At 59.6% G+C, this 23,494-nt stretch overlaps 1 protein-coding gene across 1 annotated transcript in view; it reads left to right on the top strand.

The window, feature by feature from the left end:
* ZFPM1 (zinc finger protein, FOG family member 1) overlaps window positions 1-23,494 on the top strand; it is a 35,775-nt gene that overhangs the window by 9,614 nt on the left and 2,667 nt on the right. The window contains exons 2-9 of the mRNA XM_058034121.1: window positions 5,907-6,038; window positions 8,497-8,586; window positions 17,487-17,620; window positions 20,503-20,605; window positions 21,719-21,928; window positions 22,359-22,589; window positions 22,902-22,997; window positions 23,090-23,239. Of these exons, the coding sequence (XP_057890104.1) occupies window positions 5,907-6,038; window positions 8,497-8,586; window positions 17,487-17,620; window positions 20,503-20,605; window positions 21,719-21,928; window positions 22,359-22,589; window positions 22,902-22,997; window positions 23,090-23,239 (1,146 nt within the window). The remainder of the gene's footprint in view (window positions 1-5,906; window positions 6,039-8,496; window positions 8,587-17,486; window positions 17,621-20,502; window positions 20,606-21,718; window positions 21,929-22,358; window positions 22,590-22,901; window positions 22,998-23,089; window positions 23,240-23,494) is intronic.

Genomic DNA, 23,494 nt, shown 5'->3' on the forward strand with positions numbered 1-23,494 from the left:
TGATCTTCCTGGATGGAATTTCTTTGCGTATCCAGCGGCTCCTGAAGCGCCCACATCCTGGATCACCATGGGGACAAACACCTCCCACTGCTCTTGGATGGGCTTTGGATGGAGGCAAGCCCCAGGCAGGACTGCTCCTTCTCTCCCAGTCTCAGCAGCTGCCTCAGTTTCCCCGCTGTGCTCCCGTGGCGGCTCCGTGCGCTCTCCAGGCCACGTTCCGCGCATCCCTCTCTGGAGCATCCCCATCCATCCATCCATCCTCCGCGCCCGGCACGGCTCCGTTCCGCTCTCTCCAAATCTATCAGGGCCTTATCGAGCCCATCTGAAGCCTAAAGTCACTCCATTGTCATTGTCCCCGGCTCCGTGTCCCGGCTGCCTGCCCTGCCCGCTGGATGCGCCGGCGGTCCCCGTTGGGAATGGCGGCCCCCGGAGCGCCCCAATCTCCCGGGATCTCTCGGTGCTTTATCGGCCCATCGGAGCCGGGGCCGGCGCTGGCGCCGCTCGCTGCTGATAAAGTTACAGAGTTCAGGCAGTGATGAATGTTCAGTAACTGCACCCGCCGCGATCCCGCCCGGGCTTGGCAGCGCGAGCAGCTCCGGCTGAAACCAATCCCTCCCCTATCAGCAGCGCTGCTTTTTCTCAGGCTCGGCCTCTCCCCGCTCCTGCTCTTCCCTGGGGGGCTCCCCCAGGGCAGCGCAGCACCGAGGGATGCTCCGGGGGCTCCGTCCCATGCGGAGGGGTCTGGATTTCGCCCTGGAATGGTTTGGGTTGGGAAGGAACTTGGAGCTCTTCTTTATTCCAGGTGGGAGAAGTATCCAAATCCAGGGCAGGGACCTTCCACCAGACCAGGCTGTGGTGGTTGGGACAGAGCAGCTCCCCAGCAGTGACTGGAGCATCCCATCCCATCACATCCCATCCCATCCTATCCCATCCCATCCTGAGAAATCCCAGTCTTCCCAACACCTCCATTCCCACCCTGTCCTTCGTTCCCCTCCTGGAAAAATTAGGCCTAAGTATATTATAAATGTGATCATTATTATAAATGTAATCATTATTATAAATGTAATCATTATTATAAATGTAATCATTGTTATAAATGTAATCATTATTTTAAATGTAATCATTATTATAAATTTAACAATTATTGTAAATACCATCCCACAAGCAAGGGCAGCATCCCATCTCATTGTGAGAAATCCCAGCCTTCCCAACACCTCCATTCCCACCCTGTCCTTCGTTCCCTTCCTGGAAAAATTAGGCCTAAGTATATTTTAAATGTAATGATTATTATAAATTTAACTATTATTATAAGTTTAACTATTATTATAAATTTAACTATTATTGTAAATACCATCCCACGAGCAATGGCAGCATCACCCACCCCCTCCATCCCCTGACCATCTCTATTTCCCCCACCACCCTTTATTCCCCTTCCTGGTATGAATTAGGCCTAACAGATTATAAATTTAATAATATTAATCAATATAAAGCCCCTCATGAGCAGCTGGAGCATCTTCCCATCAAGAATTACAGCATCACCCAGCTCCTCTGTCCTCTATTCCCCTCTGGGATAAATTAGGCCAGAATACAAAAATGTAATAAGCCTATAAAATTAATTTGTAAATGATTATAAATATCCCCCCATCAGCAATCCCAGCATCTCTACCACCTCCTGGATAAACCAGTAATAATTTAATACCAAATCATGATCAATACATTATAAATCCTCCTCTACACCTCCCAGTCCCCCAGCCATACTCTTTTTTCCTTGCCCTTTTCCCCCAGAGCACCACGGGCAGGGTCAGGGTGAGCTTTATCTGGAGGTGATGGAGAAGGGCCCCAAATTTGAGATAAAGCCCCCCGGGGCCGGCCCCAGCCTCTATCAGCTCCGTGCACGGGGCTGATCTCTCACGGGGAGATACCCCTGGGAACAGCCTGGCCCGGGATGCTGCAGCCGGCCCGATAGGGGATGGAGGGGCTGATTTGTGCTCCAAAAATCCCCTTTTTCCACCCAAACGGAGCCCAGACTGTTGGAACTGCGTGCAGCATCACCGCGGGGAGGTTCAGCACCAGTTTCTTTGTCCCGGCTTGGCATCCCCGGTCGGTCGGCGGGGAACGGGGAGCAGCCGAGGTCGTTGGTAAAGCAAACACCGGCAGGGCCCGGGGAGGAATTGGGTGAGAAGAGCGGGCGGGCGGCCCATCAGATAGCGGGTTTGCAGCATTTGCAGCCCGGCTCGTTCTCTGGGTGTTGGTGGCACGGCCCTGCCACCAGACCCCGGGGAATCCCGGGATGCTCCGGGTCCCACCAAAGCACCAGGGCTGCCTTTGCTCAAGGAGCAGCTGGGACTGGCTCCAGGAGCATCTTCCCCCGGGGAATTCTGCCCTGCTCCTGCGGCACTTTGCTCTTGGCTCTGTAATTTAGGGGGAAAAGAGGTGGTTTAGGGGACAAATCTTGAGTGGAATTCTCACATTTCCAGCATGAGGCGATGGATGAGTATCCTGGTGATGCTTTGTGCATCCCAAAACCTGTTTTGGAGCCCTGCCTACCTGCTTTTGGGTTGGTATTCATTATTATTATGGTTATTATTATTATTATTATTGTGGTTTTTAATTGGAAGAGGATGGTGCCAGTGCAGGGATGAGGAGGAGCTGGAAGGATGGAGAGTGGATGTCCCCACTGTGCCCCCCAGTGCCAAGGCTGAGCTTTGAGGTGCCTGGAGAGAAGGTTTGGGATGTGAGTTCACCCAGGTCCAGACTCTGTCTCTCATTCCCTGACTCCTGGAGCCCTCCTTGGACTCATCCCCTGCCCGATGGGACTTGGAGGAATTTTTATTTTTAGAAAGAAGGGTTGTGGATTCCCAGAATGGTTTGGGTTGGAAGGACCTTAAAGCTCATCTCCTTCCTCCCCCTCCACGGGCGGGGACACATTCCATTTAGCCCAGGTTGCTCCCAGCCCCATCCAACCTGGCCTTGAACGCTTCCAGAGATGGGAATTGGAAAGGAGTCGGATGGGAAATTTTATTTAAATTCGTATTTAAAAATAAACACTTGGACCTGACAGCAGCGCCGAGCGCCAGCCGGGGAAGGCAGGTTGCCACCAGCCTGCACGTGTTCCCAATCCAGGACCTGCTTTCCACCATGGGAACTCCTCCTCCTCCTCTTCCTCCTCCTCCTCCTCCTCCTCCCTGCTCCAGAGCCGGTGGGAAAGTCTGTGGCTGTTGCTATTTTCTATCTGTTATCAAGGCCTCTTATCACTTTGCTCTTGTCTCCGTGCCGGCTCTCCGAGCGCCCAGGGTCTCGCTCTTGGCAGCCTGGAAAAGTCCCCCCCCCCTCCTCCTCCTCCTCCTTGATTCCCTATATTCTTTTGCCTTTTATTTAATTTACCAGCTAAGCACAAAGAATCAAGAAAAGCTTTATTGTTCCTGCGCTGGGAGAGCCTTAATTGGAGTGCAGTGATCAAATCATTACCTGGATAACGCCGGGTTTCCCTGGGAATGCCGACCCTCGGCCCAGCCCTGCTGACACGGCCACAGCTCCCTGCAACTTTATACAGTCACTGCCTTCTTTTTTTTAATATTATTTTTTGAGGGGAAAAAAAGAGGAAAAAGAAGGAAAAAAAAAAATCCTTGCTCGTTATCAATAAAAAAAAGGAGGGAGGGAGAAGAGTTAATCGTCGAAGCTAAGTATCTTGGAAGGGAGCGTTTTTTGGCTCTTCCCCTCTCTGTAAAACCAGCCTCAGTAATTCAGTTTTAAAGCATGAAAAAAGGGAGTTGATGAAATTCCACTATCAGCACTGAACCAATATGCAAAATATCTCGCCGAGAATCAAATAGCTATTATGTTTTCATTTCCATTTCAGCGTATTTGCTTAATGAAGAATAGACAGATCAGGCCAGCCGAGGGAGGCTGTGTGCGGTGATAACTGTGCAGGGCTCCCAGCAATCCCGGGCAAGTGACGCTCCCTCCGCTCCTGCTCCTGCTCCCTCTCCCTCACTTGCTTCTTTTTTTTCCCTTTTTTCCCCTTTTTTGATTTTTTTTTTCCCCAGTGGTTGGTTTAACCCACACAGCTGGGGGGTTGGTGGGCACTGGGTGCTGCAGTGGGGCTGGGATTCACCCAAGGACACCATTCTGGGATGCTGTTGGCCACCCAGCCTCCCCGTGGGCACTGGTGACACCGTGGTCCCCAAACCCCTGCTTTTGCAAGGTTAGATTTATCTTGTTTTTATTATATTTTTATTTATATTTATCTATTTTATTCATCCCATCTCCCTCGGGAGTGCTTTGGGGTGGGATGCATCCTGGGGCTGTGTGAGATGATTCCAGGATGCTGTTGGCCACCAATCGTCCCCATACCAGGTTTGACACGTTGGATTTATATGGAGCAGCCCCATCTTCCTCGTGGCTGGGCCTTGGTGTTTTGGGGTGGGGTGTGGGTGGTCCCAGGATGCATCCAGGGATCACAGTGAGAAGATTCTGGGATTGTTGGTTCCCCATCACCCCTGTAGGTATTGGGTGACACCAAACCCCAGCTGCATTTAGGTGGAGCATCCCCATCTCCTCCCTGACTGGGGATGGAGATTTCAGGGTGGGGTGTGGGTCATCCCAGGGTGGATCCAGGGACCCCAGTGATGGTCCTGGGATGCTGATGGCCACCCATCATCCCTGTAGGAACTTGGTGACTCCACTCCACTCAAAGCTGGATTTATACGGAGCATCCAGTTCGATTTATATGGGGCATCCCCGTTTCCCTCCTGGCTGGGGATGGGTATTTTGGGGTGGGGTTTGGGATGCATCCATGGGATGCTGTTGGTCGCCCGTCATCCCTGTAGGCCACGACGCTGTGGTACCCAAAGCCATCCTCATCCTCCTGCTGCTTTCCCAGGCAGGATGTGGGTGGGCTCAGCACCCTCGGGTGGGTGCCAGGTGCCCTCCTGGTCCCACCCATCCCTTCCCAGCCCCATCCAGCCCTCCCTGGGCAGGCTGGAGGTGCCAAAGCCCGGCGCAGGCGAGCGTCGGGTTAACTTTATCAGAAGCCCAAGAGCCGTGAAGGCGTGAAGGAAGAAATTAGCCTAACAATGTTTCATTTACAGCGGGAGAAACGATTTGTTAGCTGGCGATTGTTTCTGAATATTATCAGAGCCTTTTTAATTGTGCTGGAACTGAAATTAGCAGAATTAGAATAAATTGCCTTCCCTTCTCCGGCAGCCTCTTTATTCACGCTCATTGTTGTGTGCTTTGTATAGATTATGGGCTCTTTGTTCTGCTGCTGTAAATATACATGCCTGGAGTCACGGCGAGCAGCTGAGGTCTGCAGACGGGCTGGCCCTGCTCTGATCCCCCCGTGGTCCCCTCTTGGTCCCCTCTTGGTCCCCTCATGGTCCCCTCATGGTCCCCTCATAGTCCCCGGTCCTGCGGCGTCGTGCGGTGCCAGCCATGTGTGCCATGTGTGCCATGCGTGCCACCGGGGCTGGGCCCTGCCTGCCTGGCTGGGGATGTGGCTGCGTTGCCATGGGAACAGATGGCAGGGCTGAGGGGTGTCCCCCGTGTGCGCCCCGTTTGTCCCCGTGTCCCCCCTGCAGTGCCATGCCCGTGGGTCGGTGTCCCCTGTCGGATAAGGGGCGGTGGGGATCATTTCTGGGGTGGGCACAGAGCCCCTCTTGCTGCCAGGCTGATTCCCCGCCGTGCCCCAGGGAGGGGGCACCTGCAGCAAGACATGGCCACCTCTGCAAGGGGACAGCACCCCAGGGAGAAGCTGCACTGCAGGGATGGCTGAGCAGAGCTTCCCTTCCTTCCCCCCCAGAGTGGGGCATCTCCTCCCGGCATCCTGATTTCCCAGCTGGCAAAACCCCCTGGCACCTTTTCCCCGCGGCTGTGCCCTCCTCACCGCCCTGTCCGTGCTCCCACAGGGTCCCTGGCAGCGATGGAGGAAGGCGAGGACGCCGCGGTGGGGGACAAGAGCCCCTCGGAGAGGGACGGGGCCACCTCGGACGGCGAGGGCTCCGCCGAGCGCGACACCTGCAGCCCCCCCGGCAGTGAAGGTGAGCCCTGCGCTGTCCCTGCTGTCCCCTCCCCACGGGGACAGGCCCTGCCACCAGAGCAACCTGCTGGGATCAGCTCAGGAAGCAGCCTGGCCACCCCTCGGGGTTGGTGGGACAATGACAGCCCCATGTCCCTGCAGGTTTCCATCCCTGTGGGCACAGGCCTGTGTCCCTGGGGTTCCATCCCTCTGGGGACAGTCCCCTGTCCCTGGGGGGGTTCCATCCCTCTGACACCCACGGGACAGCCCAGATTGCCAAGTCAAGTCCCTTGGGGTATGAAGGGACCCCCTTGGGGTGTGGAGTCACATAGTCAGTGTTTAAAGTGACCTTTCACGGGGATATTAAGTGACATTTGGGGTATCAAGTGACCCCTTAGGTGCAGAATGACCCTTCCCCCTAGCTTGGGGTGCCAGTCACATTCCCTTGGGGTGCAAAGTCACGTTCCCTCGGGGTTCCAAGCGTCCCATGCCAGGGATGCAGAGTGACCTCTCGGGGTGCAAAGTCACATCCTTTGCAGTACAAAGTTCCTCTCCGCACCCATGATGAAAGACACGTCCCTTGGGGTGCAAAGTTCCCCCGCTCAGGGGGACAAAGTCACATCCCCTGGTGAACCAAGTGACTCCCCCGGGGTGCCAAGCAGCCCCAGAGGGCACAGGTGGCCGTGCCACGGGTGGGCTGCGGGCACGGGGCCGTCGGTGGCACCGTGCTGCCCACGCAGCCGCCAGGCTGGAGCCGAGCTGTGCCCCACCCCAGAGGTGGCTGCGACTCAGGGCCGGGCTGAAACAGTCCCAGATATCCTTTGAGTTCCTTCCTGTGGAGGTGGGGGCAAATCCCAATCAGTTAATGTTTGCTGCGCCCTTTGAGATAACCGCGCCGGGGCAAGGCTGCGCCGGCTCACAGAGCTCCCGGCAAACCCTGCTGCCTGCAGCTGCATCTGGGGGAGAAATGTCCCCAAAACCAGGGCTGCCAGGCCCCGGTGCAGCAGGGATCCAGAGCTGCCAGGCCCCGGTGCAGCAGGGATCCAGGGCAGCCAGGCCCCGGTGCAGCAGGGATCCAGGGCTGCCAGGCCCCGGTGCAGCAGGGATCCAGGGCTGCCAGGCCCCGGTGCAGCAGGGATCCAGGGCTGCCAGGCCCCGGTGCAGCAGGGATCCAGGGCTGCCAGGCCCCGGTGCAGCAGGGATCCAGGGCTGCCAGGCCCCGGTGCAGCAGGGATCCAGGGCTGCCAGGGATCCACACAGCTGGGGCAGGGAAGGACCCCAACAGCCGGGATAGGGAAGGGATCCTGAGAGCTGAGACAGGGAGAGATCCTAATAGTGGAGTAGGGAAGGGACATGAATAGCTGGGACAGTCAGGGACCCCAACATTTAGGGACCCTGATAGCCCCAACAGGACGAGGTAGGGGGAGATCACAAGACAGGGAAGGGACCCCAAGAATGAAGGGCAAGGAAGGCACCTCAGTAGCTGGAGCAGGGAGGGGACCCCAGTATTTGAGGCAGGCCAGAGACCTGCCTCAGGTCTCTTCAGCAAGGAGTTGACCCTAGTTGGAGCAAGGAGAGACCCCGATTTCAGCAAAAGGACCCCAACAGCCAGAGCAGGAAAGGGATCCTACAGCAAAGCAGGGCAGGGAGCCTGATAACTGGAACAGGGAGGGGACCTGATAAGTGGAGCAGGGAAGAGACCCCAGTATCTGAGTCAGGGAGGTCTCCCAGGCAAACTTTGCTCGCTGGCGGAGGGAATCAGGGCCCTTATCTGATGGGGGAGCCGGGCTGGGGGCGAGGAGCCGGAGCCGGGGCGCGGAGCTGCACCTGGCACTGGCCTGCCTCGATAAAGAGGTGATAGCAGAGATAAGGCCCAGCAGCAATAACGGCCACTAAAGCTTTCAGCGCGATGGATAAAAATCGATATGCCAGGCACTTTGATTTATAGCCAAAAATAATAGGACTTTTATACCCGGTGATTGATTTATTTGATGTTAATCATGGCGCTTATCACCTGTATTAATAATCTGCAGTGGTGGTGACGTCACCCCTGGGCGGCCGCGGTGGCGCCGATCGATTGGGCTCCGCTGCTCGATCCGCCCGGGACGCCAAGGCAAACATGTACTTTGGGCACTAATCTGCCACACTGTCATATGCAGATTGCCTTTATCAGCCCATCTCCAGCAGCAGTTAATGGAGAAAATAATTGTTATCAAGTTGCTATGAATACGCCACAAATAGAGCCGTGAGGGGAGCGGGGCTCGGCCCGCTGGCGTGGCACGGCGTGGCGTGGCATGGCATGGGTGTGCCAGGCGGTTGGGGTGGGCTGATGGGGCACTCCCAGGGGGATGTGAATCCCCTCCCTGTGCCCATGCCAGCCCTGGGTGTTGGGTGTTGCTGCTCTGGTGGTCCCAGCCCCTGGGGATTGCTGCCTCTGGAATGCCCTGCTCTGACCTGCTGCCTTCCCCCTCCTGCTGCAGAGTCCAGAGATGCTCTGGAGAGTCCAAAGGAGCCGGAGAAGCCAGATCCTGGAGAAAACCCCCAGGAGCCAGACAGCTGGAATGGGCCAGGTGAGTGTCTGCTGTGGGGCCGTCCTGCTCCATCCCAGTGTCCTGAGATCTGCTGGAACAGCCTCCAGCATTCACCTCCTCTTGCAAACACCAGTATGAGAGGAGAACTAGGAGCTGGGCAAGCTGCAAACCCCAGAAGCCCTGCAGAGGGGAGATGTGAGGTGATGGGTGTGATCCCTGACATCTCCAGGGCGCTGTTGGGATGGTAAAGCATGGATGTGGGAGCAGCAGGGATGCCATCCCCACAGCTGGCATCACACTCCCTGGCACTGGCAGGGTTTGGGCCCGTCCTGCGCTGCACCAGGGCACTTCACCAACATCCTGGCAACCACAAGAGCGACGCTGGGGTGGTTTGGTGATGGTTATCAAAACCCCAAGGAGCAAATTCAGCCTCTATCTCCCCCTGGTATCTCCACGCGGGCATGGGGGCACCAGCGAGGCCAGGCTGGCCCTGTGGGCACCCCCAGCCCTATCACCCACTTATCTCCAAAGCCACGGGGTTACAGACGTGTGCCACACAGATTCACAGAACCAGGGAATGTCTGGGGTAGGCAGGGAGCTCTGGAGAGCATCCAGCCCTAGGCAGGGACATCTGGAGCAGGTGACACAGCAACACATCCAGGTGGGTTTGGGATGGCTCCAGACAGGACACCCCACACCCTCCCTGGGCAGCTGTGCCAGGGCTCTGCCACCCTCCATGGGAAGCTCTTCCTCGTGTTGAGCTGGAACTCCCTGTGCTTTAGTTTGTGGCCGTCACTCCTTGATGGGGGCTGTGGTTGTTCCACTGGGAGTGGCTCCTGGCAGGTGGATGGGGATGGGGCCAGGAGCACCTGGCACTCCCAAGGGTGAATGTGCCACATTTTGGGCACATTTTGTGCCCTGTGGGTGCTGCCCACACCCTGCTCCTCCCAGGGGAGCTCCCAGCTTTGGCTGGGAGTGTTGGGCAGTGCTGGAGGACAGCGATGGCCCTTTGGGGATGGACGCCCAGGGCAGGTCCCGCTGTGTCCCCGAGGCCACCGGGCTGCAGCAGCCCTGGGAAGCAGTGCCTGCCAGCACACGTGCTCCTGCTGCAGCTGCCCAGATCCCCACAGTCCCCTTCCCCTTCCCGAGGGGAAGCTCCTGCCGGCCCCGCTGATATCCCAGCCCTTCCTGCATGTGGTGTCCAGGAAGGAGCTGGAGGCCACCCCCTGCTCCTCCTTATCTGCTCCCAGCCCTTTGCCCCCAGCGCTCCCGGGGCAGGGTGGGATGGGGCTGCACCTCCCACCCCACATTCCCCCCATGCCCTGTGGGGTCACCACACCGTGCTCATCCCAGATCTCCCCAAGGAGCCTGACTGGGGCCGTGCCTCCCCTTCTCCTCTGGGTTATTTGCATTCTGTATGTAAAGGAGATTTGCTGGTGGGGCCCTGCAGCCCGTGTGGTGCGGTGGCAGCGGTGCTGGTGGCGGGAGCTGCCGGCGATGCCGCGCCGATAGAGAGCTCCAACCGCCGCCGTGGCCCGGCTATCAGGGGCTCTGCAGGCTCGCCCTTTATCGGGGACGGAGCTGCCCAAAAGGGAAGCCGGGAGCAGCCTGGCTTCGCTGCTTTATCGGGCAGGATCCGCCAGCTGTCAGCGCGAGGATGCGCCGCGCCCGGGGGGCTCCGGTTGCACCCCACGGAGCTTTGGGGGTCGCTGGGTCACCCCCGCTGTGGGTCGGGGATCCCAAGGGTCATCCTGCTGATCCAGAGGGGATGTGGCCCACCAGGAGCTCGCCCTGGGGCTGCCTGGCCCCTCCTGGCAGCAGTGAGGAGGGTTTTGGTTTAGCTTTGAAGTGACCTTGTTCCCTGGAGGGGGCTGAGGCTCTTCCAGCTGATGGGCAAGTTCCCTGGGGGGCTGGAGGATGAAATCCCAAACTTGGGGAGCCTTTACAGATGTAAGGAGTCACCATCCCTTCATCCAGAGTGCTGGGACAGCCTGGCTCTGTTCTGCCTGCCCGTGGGAGCGTGGCCATGCTTTGTGCTCACTCCATCCTCTGGCGGGGCTGGAGACAGCACGTCCATCCTTCCCAGATTCCCCCAAACCATCCCAAATTCCCCCAAACCCTTCCCCACAGCCCCTCCGTCCATGCCTCAGGTTCCCATCTTTCCCATTCGTTTTGGTTGGCCCTGGGGAAGGTTGGGTAGCAGAGAATTTCAGCAACACCCCGAGCCCCCAGGGCTGCCCCATCCCTGCCCTGCCAACCTCAGCAATCCCAGCCAGCTTTCCCAGCAGGATAAGAGGAAAAACTCTGCAAAATTCACATGGAGCTGGTGCAGGAATGCAGCAGAGAGCCCGTCTGAGGGTCAGGCTGCTCAGCCTCATGATGAGCACCAGAGGATTCCCACTGGGAGCTGCTGCAGCCCCTGGGAATCCTGGATTCTTCCCTTTGCACCAGGTAGGATGGAGCTTTTTGCTTTTGTCTTTGTGGGAGCAGCACAGGCAGGGACAGGGTTGGAGCTGTGACCAAACCCAGGGTGGATTTTGCATTATCCCACCTGGGAATTCTTCACCCCCTTCCCTACACCAGCATCGCTGTTTGCAGCTCCACCTTGCTGAACTCCCTTGCCTGTTTGGCCTTTATTTAATATCCAATTGCTAACTATGAGCTATTAATTTAATATTCATATTTCCTCTGGGCAGCAGTGATGGCTCTGGGTTGATTACAGAGCTCAGGCTCCTCTCCTGATCCCCCAAACCCCTCACCCCCATCCTCCATATCAGGATGGCACAGAGCAACTCCTCTTTTTTTTTTTTTTTTTTAGTGCATCTAATTAAAACTCCCAAGTCCTTTTCCCCCCCCCCCTTTTCCTCCCAGCTGCCCCTTCCCTTCAGTTGTGTTTATCTCCCTCCTCAATAATCTCTGGCTGCCCAGGGTTTGTCTGGAAACCTCAAGGTTCATTATCGGGGTGAGCAGGGCACAATGGGGGGGACAGCACCCCCACATCTGCCCTGTCCCTCCCCTCCACCCTGGCATGTGCGGGTGGGAAAATTATCCCAGCTCTTCCCTGTTATCACTGGGAGAGGAGCAGCAGAGAGTTGTGTCTGTGGGAGGCTGCTGAGGCATGGGGGCACTTGGGGTTCAGGGCATTGGCACCCCCAGTGTCCCAGCACCCTGAAACCCTCCCATGTGTGTCCTCCTGCCAAAGGCAGCGGGGTGGGGACAATCCCAGCACTGATGGTGGCACCTGTCCCTGGTTTGGGATGAGGAAGAGCAGCTGGGAATGTCCCCCTGTGCCTGGGGTCACTGCAGGGTGGAGGGGACAGGCTGGGGACACTGATGGTGAAGGGATGCTCTGACTGGTCTGGAGACGTTGCTGAGTGGATGATCAGACCAGTTTGGGGACAGTGACAGTGTGGAGGGATGCTCAGGGTGTTTGGGGACAATGAGTGTGAAGGGATGCTCAGGGTGTTTGGGACAGTGACAGTGTGAAGGGATGCTCAGGATCTTTGGGGACAGTGACAGTGTGGAGGGATGCTGAGGGATTTTGGGGACAGTGACAGTGTGGAGGGATGCTGAGGGATTTTGGGGACACTGACAGTGTGAAGGGATGCTCAGGGATTTTGGGGACAGTGACAGTGTGGAGGGATGCTCAGGGATTTTGGGGACAATGAGTGTGAAGGGATGCTCAGGGATTTTTGGGGACACTGACAGTGGAGGGATGCTGAGGGATTTTGGGGACAGTGACAGTGTGGAGGGATGCTGAGGGATTTTGGGGACAGTGACAGTGTCGAGGGATGCTGAGGGATTTTGGGGACACTGACAGTGTGAAGGGATGCTCAGGATCTTTGGGGACAGTGACAGTGTGGAGGGAGGGATGCTCAGGCATCTGTTCCCATTTTCCCTGGCATTTTCCTGCACTCTCATGGTGAGAGCCCTGAGGGTGATGCCTCCCGGTGGTGCTGATTGACAGCTGTCAATCACTCACCTTCCTGCTCCGCCCTGCCTGGATCTGAGGAATTGGCAAAATTTGGGGCTTGAACCCCCCGTCCCCATCTGGGTGCCCCCTCCTGGGGGTTCTGCCACCCCCAGGCCCTGGGGCTGTGGCAGGGTCCCCCTTGCTCCCCTCCCCTTTCCGTTCGGGATATCTTCCCTCTGCATCAGCTCCGGGGCCCCTGCATCCCCTTCCTCCCCTCTCTGGCTTCCTGCCCTCCCCAGTGCCCTCCTCCTGCTGCCTGGGCACAGCCAGGGGTCCCAGGCGAGGGGACAGGGTGTCCCTGGCACAGGCCTCCTGCCATGCTAGCAGCCCCGGGGCAGCCAGGAAGTTTTCCTCCTTCCCATCCTTCCTGAGCTCTTTCTGGTGTTTTCCCCAGTGTTTATTCCTGTCCCCAGGTCCTGTGTGTTTCCTGCATGTCCCTTGTGAGGAGGATCCCGGGGAATGGGGGCTGCCTTGGGATGGCATGGGAACCCCTTGGCATGGGGGACAGAGCAGGGACAGGGCACCCCTGGCACAGAGGTCCTGGCAGCCCCAGGGAAGCCAGGAAGTTTTGCTGCTTCCCATCCTCCCTGAGCCCTTCCTGACCTTATTTATTCCCAGCGTTTCCATCCACATCCCTGCAGGCACAGGTGCCCGTTCTGTCCTGGCATGGGAACCCCTTGTCATGAGGGATGGGCACCCCTCGGGATGGGCACCCCATCCCAGCAGGGCACAGCAACACCCCAAAGGCAAATGTCTGGCAATGCTTATCAGCCCATCCTGCAGGGGCAGGGCACCCCAGCTTCCGTGGGGTGATCCCGGGGCACACCTGGCACGGCCAGTGCCACCCTGCCAGCAGCGCCTGCCAGCTGTGCCCCACAGCTGGCGAGCAGAGCGGGCCCTTTTGGGGTGCAGCCCCCCCAGGAGCTGGGTGGTGCCCAGGGGCAGGGCTGGCTGCTCCATTATCCAGGGGCAGGGTTCAGCCCGATAAGGAGTCGCTTTTGGACTCGGGCAGCAAACAATCAATAAGTGGCGAGCGATGGGCAGCAGAGATAAAGGCAGAGATCCCCCCTGGCTCCCGCCCCGCCGGGGCCTCCCCAGCAGCCCAGAGCAGGGCACAGAGCCCAGCTGTGCCACAGCCATCCCCTGTGCACCCGCAGAGCTGAGCCCAAGCAGGCTGAGCCCAGCAAGGCTCGATTTAAACCCTCCTCGCTCCTTTGTCGTCCCCAAGGCTGCCCTGATTACTCGAGCACCCGGGACGGCAAAGCCGGGATAATCTCCTTAGCCCCTTTGGAGAGATTTCCCTTTGTGAGCCGAGGTGAAGAGTGGAGATGCTGCGTGTTCACAGCTTAAGACTCTTCCCAATCGGCTCCCTCCATCTTATCGGAGCGGTGCCATCACATCATTGCAGTAGTTGAGTTGTCAGGATTTATTCCTTCCGCCGCGCTCTCGCCGCTTCTAAAAACAGCAGCTGGGGCAGGGCTGGGGAACTGGGGGGAACTGGGGGGAACTGGGGGGAACTGGGGCTTCTCCAGCTCGGATTTCCCCAGGCAGGAGCAGGGGAGCCGTGGGAGGTTGGTACCCGTTGGTGGATCCATCCCTCCATCCATCCCAGTGCCAGGCCGGCTCCTGCAGCCACCCACGTTGGCTCCTGGGTGTTCCAGGGGTGCAGCCACATCCAGGCACCCACATCTGCTTTCCTTGCAGGAGGGAAGGGCAGAGGGTGCCAAACCATCCATCCCATCCCATTTCAAGCTGCTCCTGCATCCCTTTGCCTCCCACATCCACAGGATTTGAACCACATCCAAATGAACTGAGGAATCTGGAGGTCCGTCCATCCATCCATCCATCCATCCATCCATCCATCCATCCATCCATCCATCCATCCATCCATCCCTCCCTGTTTGCCAGTGTCTCCATGCCCAGGGCTGGCTCTGGCTGTGCCCCCCAGGCTGGCACAGGGCAAGGTGGCTGATCCCAGGCTGTGATCCCGTGACACACCGATAGCACTGTTTATCCTGATTGTATCCAGGCAGCTGCAAACACTGCAGGGCCCTCCAAGCCTGGGTGCCCACTGAGGGGCACAGCAGTTGGTCTGGATGGGGTTCAAGTGCTCTGGATGCAGCTGAGGCAAAGGGATGTGGGAACAGCTTGGAGTGGGGTGGGGAGGGATGAGTGGGTTTGTCTGGGGGCCCTCTGCCCTTCCCTCCTGCTCACTCCCAAAGGAGAACAAATGGATGTGGCTGCATCTTCAGAGCTTGCAGTGCTGCTCCTGGCAGTGCCATTCCTCTCCCTGGCCCTGGCAATGCTGTGGTCACCGTGCCCGTGGGCTCTGGCCGTTCATCTCCATCACACCCTGTGCTGGAGGAAGGCTCAGTGATGCCTCCCTGGAATTGTGCATCCCCACAGCTTCCCCCCTCCCCTGTGCCCACCCTGGACCCTTGGGATGGGCAGGAATGTGGGTGCCAGCCGTGCCTGCTTGGCCGTGGGGTGGTGACAGGATTAATCTTTGCTCCTGGCACAGCTCAGCCGATTCCTTTGGAATCTCTTGATGGGAAGATAAACCAGGAGCAGCCCCGTGTTCCCTGTCACACCAGGCAGGTGCACCTGCCTCTCTGGGGGCTTTTCCTCCCTTCCTCCCTCCCTCCTTCCTCCCTGCTGCTTTTCTCTGTGCCCCAGAGCAAACAGGCCGGTCCCTGCCCCGATTTGGTTAATGAGCTGGCAGATAAGCCCTGCTCCCTGATAAGGAGGGACCGATGGCCAGGTGAGATACCTGGGGGGTGTTCACCTGCCAGGGGATCCCACAGGGAGCTGCAGCTCAGGGACTTTGCTCCAGGGCACCCCAGGGGCTGGCAGCAGCTCTCCCCAGCCTTGCAGGCAGTGGGATGTGCCTGGATCCAGGTGGGATCAGTGGGATCACTCCCTGGTGGTCCCGCATAGGGACACAGCTTCTGCCTTTGGGCTTTGTTCCCAGTGTGGAGCACACAGCATTTCCCAGGCCTCCTCATCATGTTCCCTGTTCCTTCTCAGCAGTGCTGTGTGTTTAGCTGGAAAAAATCATCTTTCCCCTCCTTTTTTCCCCTCTCTGCAGCATCCCTGGCTGGCCCGGGCACACTCATCCCTCTGGGGGAGCTCCCAGCGCCACGGAGCAGGGGTCCAGCACCATCAGTGGGGTCCCAGCACCCCGTTTTGGGGCGGGTGGAGCCCGTGGGGCTGGCGGGAACGGGGCTGGCTGTGGCAGCACTATTTTTGTCCCCCTGTCTGGAACGGTTTTCTCTTTATCAGCGCCTGCGTGTTTTCTCTGCTGGGGATTGATACACACAAGATGAAGTGCTCTGACATGGGAAGTGTCAGGCGAATGCTCTTATCTCACAGACATGGTCTCCTGACCCAAACGCTGCTGATTACCACTGAGACGGGCAGGGGGGGCACCCGCAGGGGGACGTGGCCGTTGGGCTCCGGGCCCCAAAAGCAGCCGGGATCTTTGGGGTGCCAAAGGCCGAGGGGCTGCCGGGGGTTTAGGGGTGCAGGGGAGGCTGGGGATGCTGAGGCTGGGGGAGTTCAGCGCTCCAGGAGCGTTTTGGGATCGGATGGGAGGTGCTGGGAGTGGCGGAATAATGTGAGGTCTGACTGCCCCGCTCAGCCGCTCTGGTGGTCACTCTGCTCCCTGCCTGCCCCAGTCCTTCATGGACCCTTCCTCAGGCTCACTTTGTGCCAGGGAATAAATCCCAACAGCTCCTTCATCCCTCCTCCTCCTCTTCCCTGTGCTGGAGGAAACAGGCAGGGGGATGCAGGGCAGGAGGGTGCCAGGGATGCAGGGCGTGCACAGCCCGTGCCGTGCTCATCCCCAAAACCCCTTTGCAGGGATGAGATCCCAGCTGGACACAGAGCTGGCATCTCCATGGATGGCCAGGGTGCCTTTGGGAGCGCTGTGGCTCCAGGGGCTCCCAGGCTGTGAGGGTGGGCAGGACAGGGGGGCTGAGGCAGAGCCCACCACCAGCAGGGCTGGGGGCTCTGCACGGGGCTGCAGGGTGCCAGGGACCAGCCTGGTGACCCCAAACACCTCTAGGAGCCCGGACACCTCCCAGTTCTGCCGGGATGGCACCGGCTGCTCCCCTGGGATGAGCTTCAGGCAGTGCCCAGGGTGGCCAGAGGGGACCCGCAGGTGGCAGTGGCACCTGGGCCATGGCAGGTGACACCACCCAGCGCTCCCAGTCGCTCACCTCAGCTCACCCCAGCGCCGGGAGGATCCAGATGTCAGCCCTGCTAATAAACACATCAGATTTCAATCTCCGCAGCCCTGGGATCGCTTTATCCTCCCCGCGCTCCCGGCTCCAGAGGCAATTTTGCCTTCAGCCAGCGCAGCCTCCTCCCTGTCCCCGGCGCCCGGGACTGCCTGCATCCCCTCGGGGCTCGGGGGGCTCGGGCACACGCGGGATGGCTTCGTTCTGTGTCCCCGGGGGGCTGCTCGGTTTTGGGGGGCAGCATCCATTGAGGGGCAGGCAGCACATCCATCTGGGTATTGGTTACCTGCCATCTTATCTGCGCTCCCAAAGACAAAGGCACAGTTAAAACATTTTCGAGCAGCCTTCATAGCGTATTCACATGTTATCTAACCCATTAAACCAGAGCCTTATCAGATAATCAAAGCCATTAAGCCCTGAAGCTGCTGCGACTTCGGGTGCGGGGATGAGAAACGCTCCTTCCTCTGCCCGGGGCCGGGCTGGGACCCCCGGGCTGGGCTGGGACCCCCCACGGGACCCTCACCAGCAGCTCCAGCCTGGTCCCCACACCCCCGGGATTTGGGGTTCTGCAGTCCAGGGGGGTTTTGGGGCACATCCCGCTGATGCTGTGCGTGTCTCCCCACAGATGAGCTGGAGATGCGGTCCCACACCCCCGGGATTTGGGGTGCTGCAGTCCAGGGGGGATTTGGGGCACATCCCGCTGATGCTGTGCTGTCTCCCCACAGATGAGCTGGAGCTGGAGGTGCGGGATGGGCACAGACGGGTGCGGAGCCGCCGGAGCCTCCCCGAGGGCTTCTCCTGGGGCCCCTTCCCGGGCAGCATCCACAGCGAGCCGGCATCGCCGGGCCACGGCGGCACGGTAAGGAGCACCCGAGGGGACAGGGAGTACGGTGAGGTGGAGGAAACGTTCTTTGGCAAGAGAAGTCCCTGCCTGAGCTGCTCAGATTCCTCAGGGAATCTCCTGCTTTGAGGTTTCCCTGCCAGCCCAGAGCAGGGGACAGGAGGACATTGCCGTCCCCTCTGCACAGGCTGCTTGGTGGCACCTGTCTCCTCACAGGGGAGATGGGATCTGCTTTTTCCCATCTCAGATTTGCTCCCTGGGGACTCTGGTGGTGCCTGGAAAGGTGTAGGGAAGGGGCAGGAGAGGCGCACCAAGGGGATGGTGGCTGTTGGTGGCACCACTGGGGGAGCAGCAGAGGAGGGACGTGGCCATGAGTGTGACTCTGGGTGTTTTTAGGCTCTGGATCCTCCATCCCAGCCACGTCCTTCCCTCCACATCCCCCCTGAGCCGCACACAGGCAGCTCCAGCCCAGGATCCTCAAGCCCTGGCTCCATCCCCACCTCTTCCTCCTCCTCCTCCTCTCTCCTTTGCTCTTTTTTTTTTTTTTCTCTTTTCTTTCTTTTTTTTTTTTTAAGCTCAGGCCCGTTTATCTTTGCTGAATTAAATCCTTGATTAACCCTTATCTGCCCAGTTTGGCTCCCTATCTCCCGCTTGGCGCCGTGTGTCCAGACACCCGGTACAGGATGATTGATTTCCCCAAGATATGCTCAGCTTTTTTCTGATACTTCATTTATTGTCTAAATATTTTTGCTCCCATTTCAGCAGCTCCCTTATCGAGCCCGGCTGATGATTCCCAGCCCTGCTCTCCTCTGCCACTCTCCTCCCTCCCTATCTCTGCTCGGGGAAGGGAGGAAGGAATTGCAGCCCCATCCCTGATAGGGGCTGTCACCCTCAGGTCCTTTCCTCTTTGTTGCTGGCGGCGCTGGGGGGGAGTGCAGGGGGTCTCCCCCAAATCCTGCCTGGCTCCGCTCTTCATCTCCGGGGAATAAACCCCAAACAGCACCCTCATCCCTCCTCCTCCTCCTCCCTGTGCTGAGGTGGAGCTGGTGAGATGTGGAGCTGTGGGAGATGATCCCAGCCTGGGGTTTTGCTGGGAGCTGGGAGCACTGGGTGGCTTTGGTATTCCGTGGTGTGGAGCACCGTGTGTCCCATGGGATGAGGGAAAAGGAGAAAGAGCGGGAGGATGAGGAGGAGGAGGAGGAAGATGCCTACTCGCCCCCACCTGCTCCCGCAGGGTTCCCCCAAAAGATCCTTGCACAGGAGGGTGTGCAAACCCTCTTGCAGACATCTCGGGGTGCCGAGGGCAGTGAAGCCCCTCTGTGAGTGTGCCCGTGTCCCCCCCGGGCCGGGCCGGGCAGGGCCGTGCGGATGCGCTGCCGGCGGATGCGGAGCGGCTCGGGTTTCAGATGGGTGTGCGATGGTTATCGGGCTGTGCAGCCACACAGCGACCTCTTTGTTCAGGGAGAACAAGGGAGGGCTTCACGCCGGGCTGAGGCCGCCGTGGGGAGCTGGGCTGGGCACCCCGGGGTGCTGGGGGCACCTTGGGGTGCAGTGCAGTGCAGGCAGCCCCTCCAGGCAGGGCTGTCCCCATGCCGGGAACAGAATTCCCAAGGGACCCCGGGGTCCCAAAGCCCCCAGCCCCATTTCCCGTGCTCACAGGGGCAAGGGGGGTGCACCCACCTGTGGCAGTGTCACACTTGTGTGCCACATCCATGTGCCAGTGTGTCACACCCTTGTGCCAGCGTTACACCCGTGTGCCAGTGTGTCACGCACATGCACCAGTGCGCCACACCTGTGTGCCAGTGTGTCACACATGTGTGTCACACCCTTGTGCCAATGTGCCACACCCTTGTGCAAGTGTCACACACGTGCACCGGTGTGTCACATCCATGTGCCAGTGTGTCACACCCATGTGCCAGTGTCACACACACGTGTAACACTCTTGTGCCAGTGTGTCACACCCATGTGCCAGTGTCACACACACGTGTAACACCCTTGTGCCAGTGTGTCACACCCATGTGTCAGTGTCACACACATGCACCAGTGTGTCACACCCATGTGCCAGTGTGTCACACACATGTGTCACACCCTTGTGCCAGTGTGTCACACCCATGTGCCAGTGTGTCACACACATGCACCAGTGTGTCACACCCTTGTGCCAGTGTGTCACACCCATGTGTCAGTGTCACACACATGTCTTGGGGGCTTTATCAGGCTGCCAGCACTCGGCTCCTGGCAGTGATAAGGCCCCAACTGGCTGTGACTGTCAGGCTGAGTTGGAGGGGTTGGAAATATTGGGATGGATAATTAGATTTCATATCGTTACTGCAGCAGCCATCGGAGGATCAGGGAGATTAATTTCCCCCCCCTTGTGCTCATTAATATTCATTAGAATGCAGGGAGGCTGAGCTGGGCACGGGCTGAGCAGGGAGTGCTGTGACCCCCTGGCAGCCCCTCAGTGACCCCAGCCCCATTTTGGGAGTGCTGTGATCCCCTGGCAGCCCCTCAGTGTGACCCCAGCCCCATTTTGGGAGTGCTGTGATCCCCTGGCAGCCCCTCAGTGTGACCCCAGCCCCATTTGGGCAGTGCTGTGACCCCCTGGCAGCCCCTCAGTGTGACCCCAGCCCCATTTGGGCAGTGCTGTGACCCCCTGGCAGCCCCTCAGTGTGACCCCAGCCCCATTTGGGCAGTGCTGTGACCCCCTGGCAGCCCCTCAGTGTGACCCCAGCCCATTTTGGGAGTGCTGTAAGCCCCTGGCAGCCCCTCAGTGTGACCCCAGCCCCATTTTGGGAGTGCTGTGACCCCCTGGCAGCCCCTCAGTGTGACCCCAGCCCATTTTGGGGAGGATGTGACCCCACCTCAGTGTGACCCTGGTGCTGACCCCTGTCCCTGCCCCACAGAGCCCCCCCCTGACGCTGGTGCTGGGGGACGAGAGCTGCTGGCTGTCCTTGCTGCCCCTCGTGCCCGGAGAGCCCGATGCCAACGCCGTCATCTACAGGAAGGGTTGGTACTGGGGGCACTGGGGGTGGCTGGGAGGGGTCCCCATCCGTGTCCCCTGTCCCACTGCTGGCTGTCCCTGGGCTTGTCCCTGTCCCAGCTTCCCTGGGTGGCTGCAGCCAGTGGGGCTGGGGAGGGTATCAGCAGGAATGGGCATAGAGATAGGAGCAAGGATGGGCACAGGGATGGATCCAGGGATGGGCACAGGGATGGTTGTAAAGATGGGCACAAAGGTTCAGGGATGGGCACAAGGATTGGCAGAAGGGTGAGTGCAGAGATGGGTGTAAGGATGCAGGGATGCAGAGATGGGCACAGGGATGTGGCAGGGATGGGTGCAGGGATCACACAGGGATTGCACAGGGATGGATGCAGAGATGGGCACAGGGATTGCACAGGGTTGGATGCAGGGATGGATGCAGGAATGGGCACAGGGATGGATGCAGAGATCACACAGGGATGTGGCAGGGATGGATGCAGGGATCACACAGGGATTGCACGGGGATGGGTGCAGGGATGGATGCAGGAATGGATGCAGGAATGGGCACAGGGATGGATGCAGAGATCACACAGGGATTGCACAGGGTTGGATGCAGGAATGGGCACAGGGATGGGTGCAGGGATCACACAGGGATGTGGCAGGGATGGATGCAGGGATGGATGCAGGAATGGGCACAGGGATGGATGCAGGGATCACACAGGGATCGCACAGGGATGGATGCAGGGATCGCACAGGGATGTGGCAGGGATGGATGCAGGGATGGATGCAGGAATGGGCACAGGGATGGATGCAGGGATCACACAGGGATTGCACGGGGATGGATGCAGGGATCACACAGGGATTGCACGGGGTTGGATGCAGAGGTCGCACCGGGATGTCGCAGGGGTGGCACCGGGATATGGCAGGGGTGGCACCGGGATATCTGCAGACCCGGGCACGAGCCCGAGCGGCTCCGGGAGGGCGGTGCGGGCTCAGCACGGGCAGACACCGCCATCTCCAGGCCACGGCCGGGAGGGAGCAGCGGCCGAGCCGGGGCCGCGGGTGCAGGGCGGGACGGAGGGGCCGGGCCGGGCGGGCAGGACGGGGTGCGGTGTCCCCGCTCACCGCTGTCCCCTCCGCAGACGAGGCCCTGTGGTGCCGCACGACGCGGGCGCTGCGGGAGGACGAGCCCCTGAGCGCCCTGGTGGTGGCAGAGCCGCCGGCTGTCCCCAAGCACGGCGTGAAAGCCGAGCCCGGCGAGTCCCCGTACCCGGCGGCGCTGCACTCCGACATCCAGCTGCTGCCACAGCAGGCCGGCATGGCCGCCATCCTGGCCACCGCCGTGGTCAACAGTGAGCCCGGGGGGACACGGGGAGGGAGAGGCAGGGAGGGACACTCGGGAAGGGACCCACAGGGAGGGACACATCGGGAGGGACTCACGGAAAGGGACACACGGGGAAGGACATGTGGGGAGGGACACATGGAGAGGGTAACACACAGGGAGATGCAGGGAGGGACACACGGGGAGGGACATGCAAAGAGGGACACAAGGGGGGACACACAGAGAGGGACATGCTTGTATGGACACGCTGGGAGGGACACACGGAGAAGGACACACGGGAAGGGACACACAGGGACACGCTGGGAGGGACACGCAGAGAGGAACATGCAGGGAGACACACACAGCACCACAGCCCTGCGGGGCTCCCCAGCCAGTCCCACAGGAATGTCCCTGTCCCCAGCCCATCACACAGCGATGTCCCTGTCCCCTGCTCTCCACAGAGGACGTGTTCCCGTGCAAGGACTGCGGGATCTGGTACCGCAGCGAGCGCAACCTGCAGGCACACCTGATGTACTACTGTGCCAGCCGGCAGAGCGCCCGCGCCGGCTCCCCCGCGCTGGACGAAAAGCCCAAGGAGACCTATCCCAACGAGAGGGTCTGCCCCTTCCCTCAGTGCAAGAAGAGCTGTCCCAGTGCCAGCTCCCTGGAGATCCACATGCGCAGCCATAGCGGTATGGCACGGCATGGCGTGGCATGGCATGGCACCCCTGGTCTGGAGGCTTTGGGGTGGCAGCAGGGTGGCCGGTTGGAGGAGGCTGGGCTGCTGGAGGGGCAGGGAGGATGCAGGGCTGGAGCACGCCGAGCAGTGGGATGAGGCTCTCCCCAGCTGGTTTGGGGCACTGGTTTGGCACTGCTCGCTTGTAGGGTCTTCCCCCATCTCAGACCTGTAGAGACAGAGGGAGCTGGCCCTGTGGGGTGGCTCTGTGGGTGTCCCCATAGTCCCTGTCCCCCTGCCCTCAGCACTGTGTCCATCTGTCCGGCAGGAGAGCGGCCGTTTGTCTGCCTGATCTGCCTGTCCGCCTTCACCACCAAGGCCAACTGTGAGCGGCACCTGAAGGTGCACACGGACACCCTGAACGGTGAGTGACCCACGGGCACAGCCCTGTGCCACCCAGGGATGGGCACCGTCCCTCCTGCCCTGCTCGCTCAGCCCCGTGCTCTGTCCCCTCAGGTGTCTGCCACAGCTGTGGCTTCATCTCCACCACGCGGGACATCCTGTACAGCCACCTGGTCACCAACCACATGATCTGCCAGCCGGGCTCCAAGGGCGAGGTGTTCTCACCTGGGTCAGCCCTTCCTGCTGCCAAACCCCTCGCTGCTGGTGAGTCCTGGGGCTGTGGCCATGGGATGACATGGGATGGCACTGTCACCCAGGGCTTGTCCCCACCTGGGCCTGCTGGTGGGAAGGGAGGTGGGGATGGTACATGGTCCCTGTGCCAGGATGTTGGGAATGGGGAATGGGGTGCCAGGGGTGTTGGGAACAGGACATGGCAAACATCCCTCTGCCAGGATGTGTGGAACAGGGAACGGGGTGAGGATCCTGCCCTGGGGGTGTCATAACGGGGGGACAGGGCAG

This window comes from Melospiza georgiana, chromosome 14 (genome assembly GCF_028018845.1).
Source record: "Melospiza georgiana isolate bMelGeo1 chromosome 14, bMelGeo1.pri, whole genome shotgun sequence".
Lineage (NCBI taxonomy): Eukaryota > Metazoa > Chordata > Aves > Passeriformes > Passerellidae > Melospiza > Melospiza georgiana.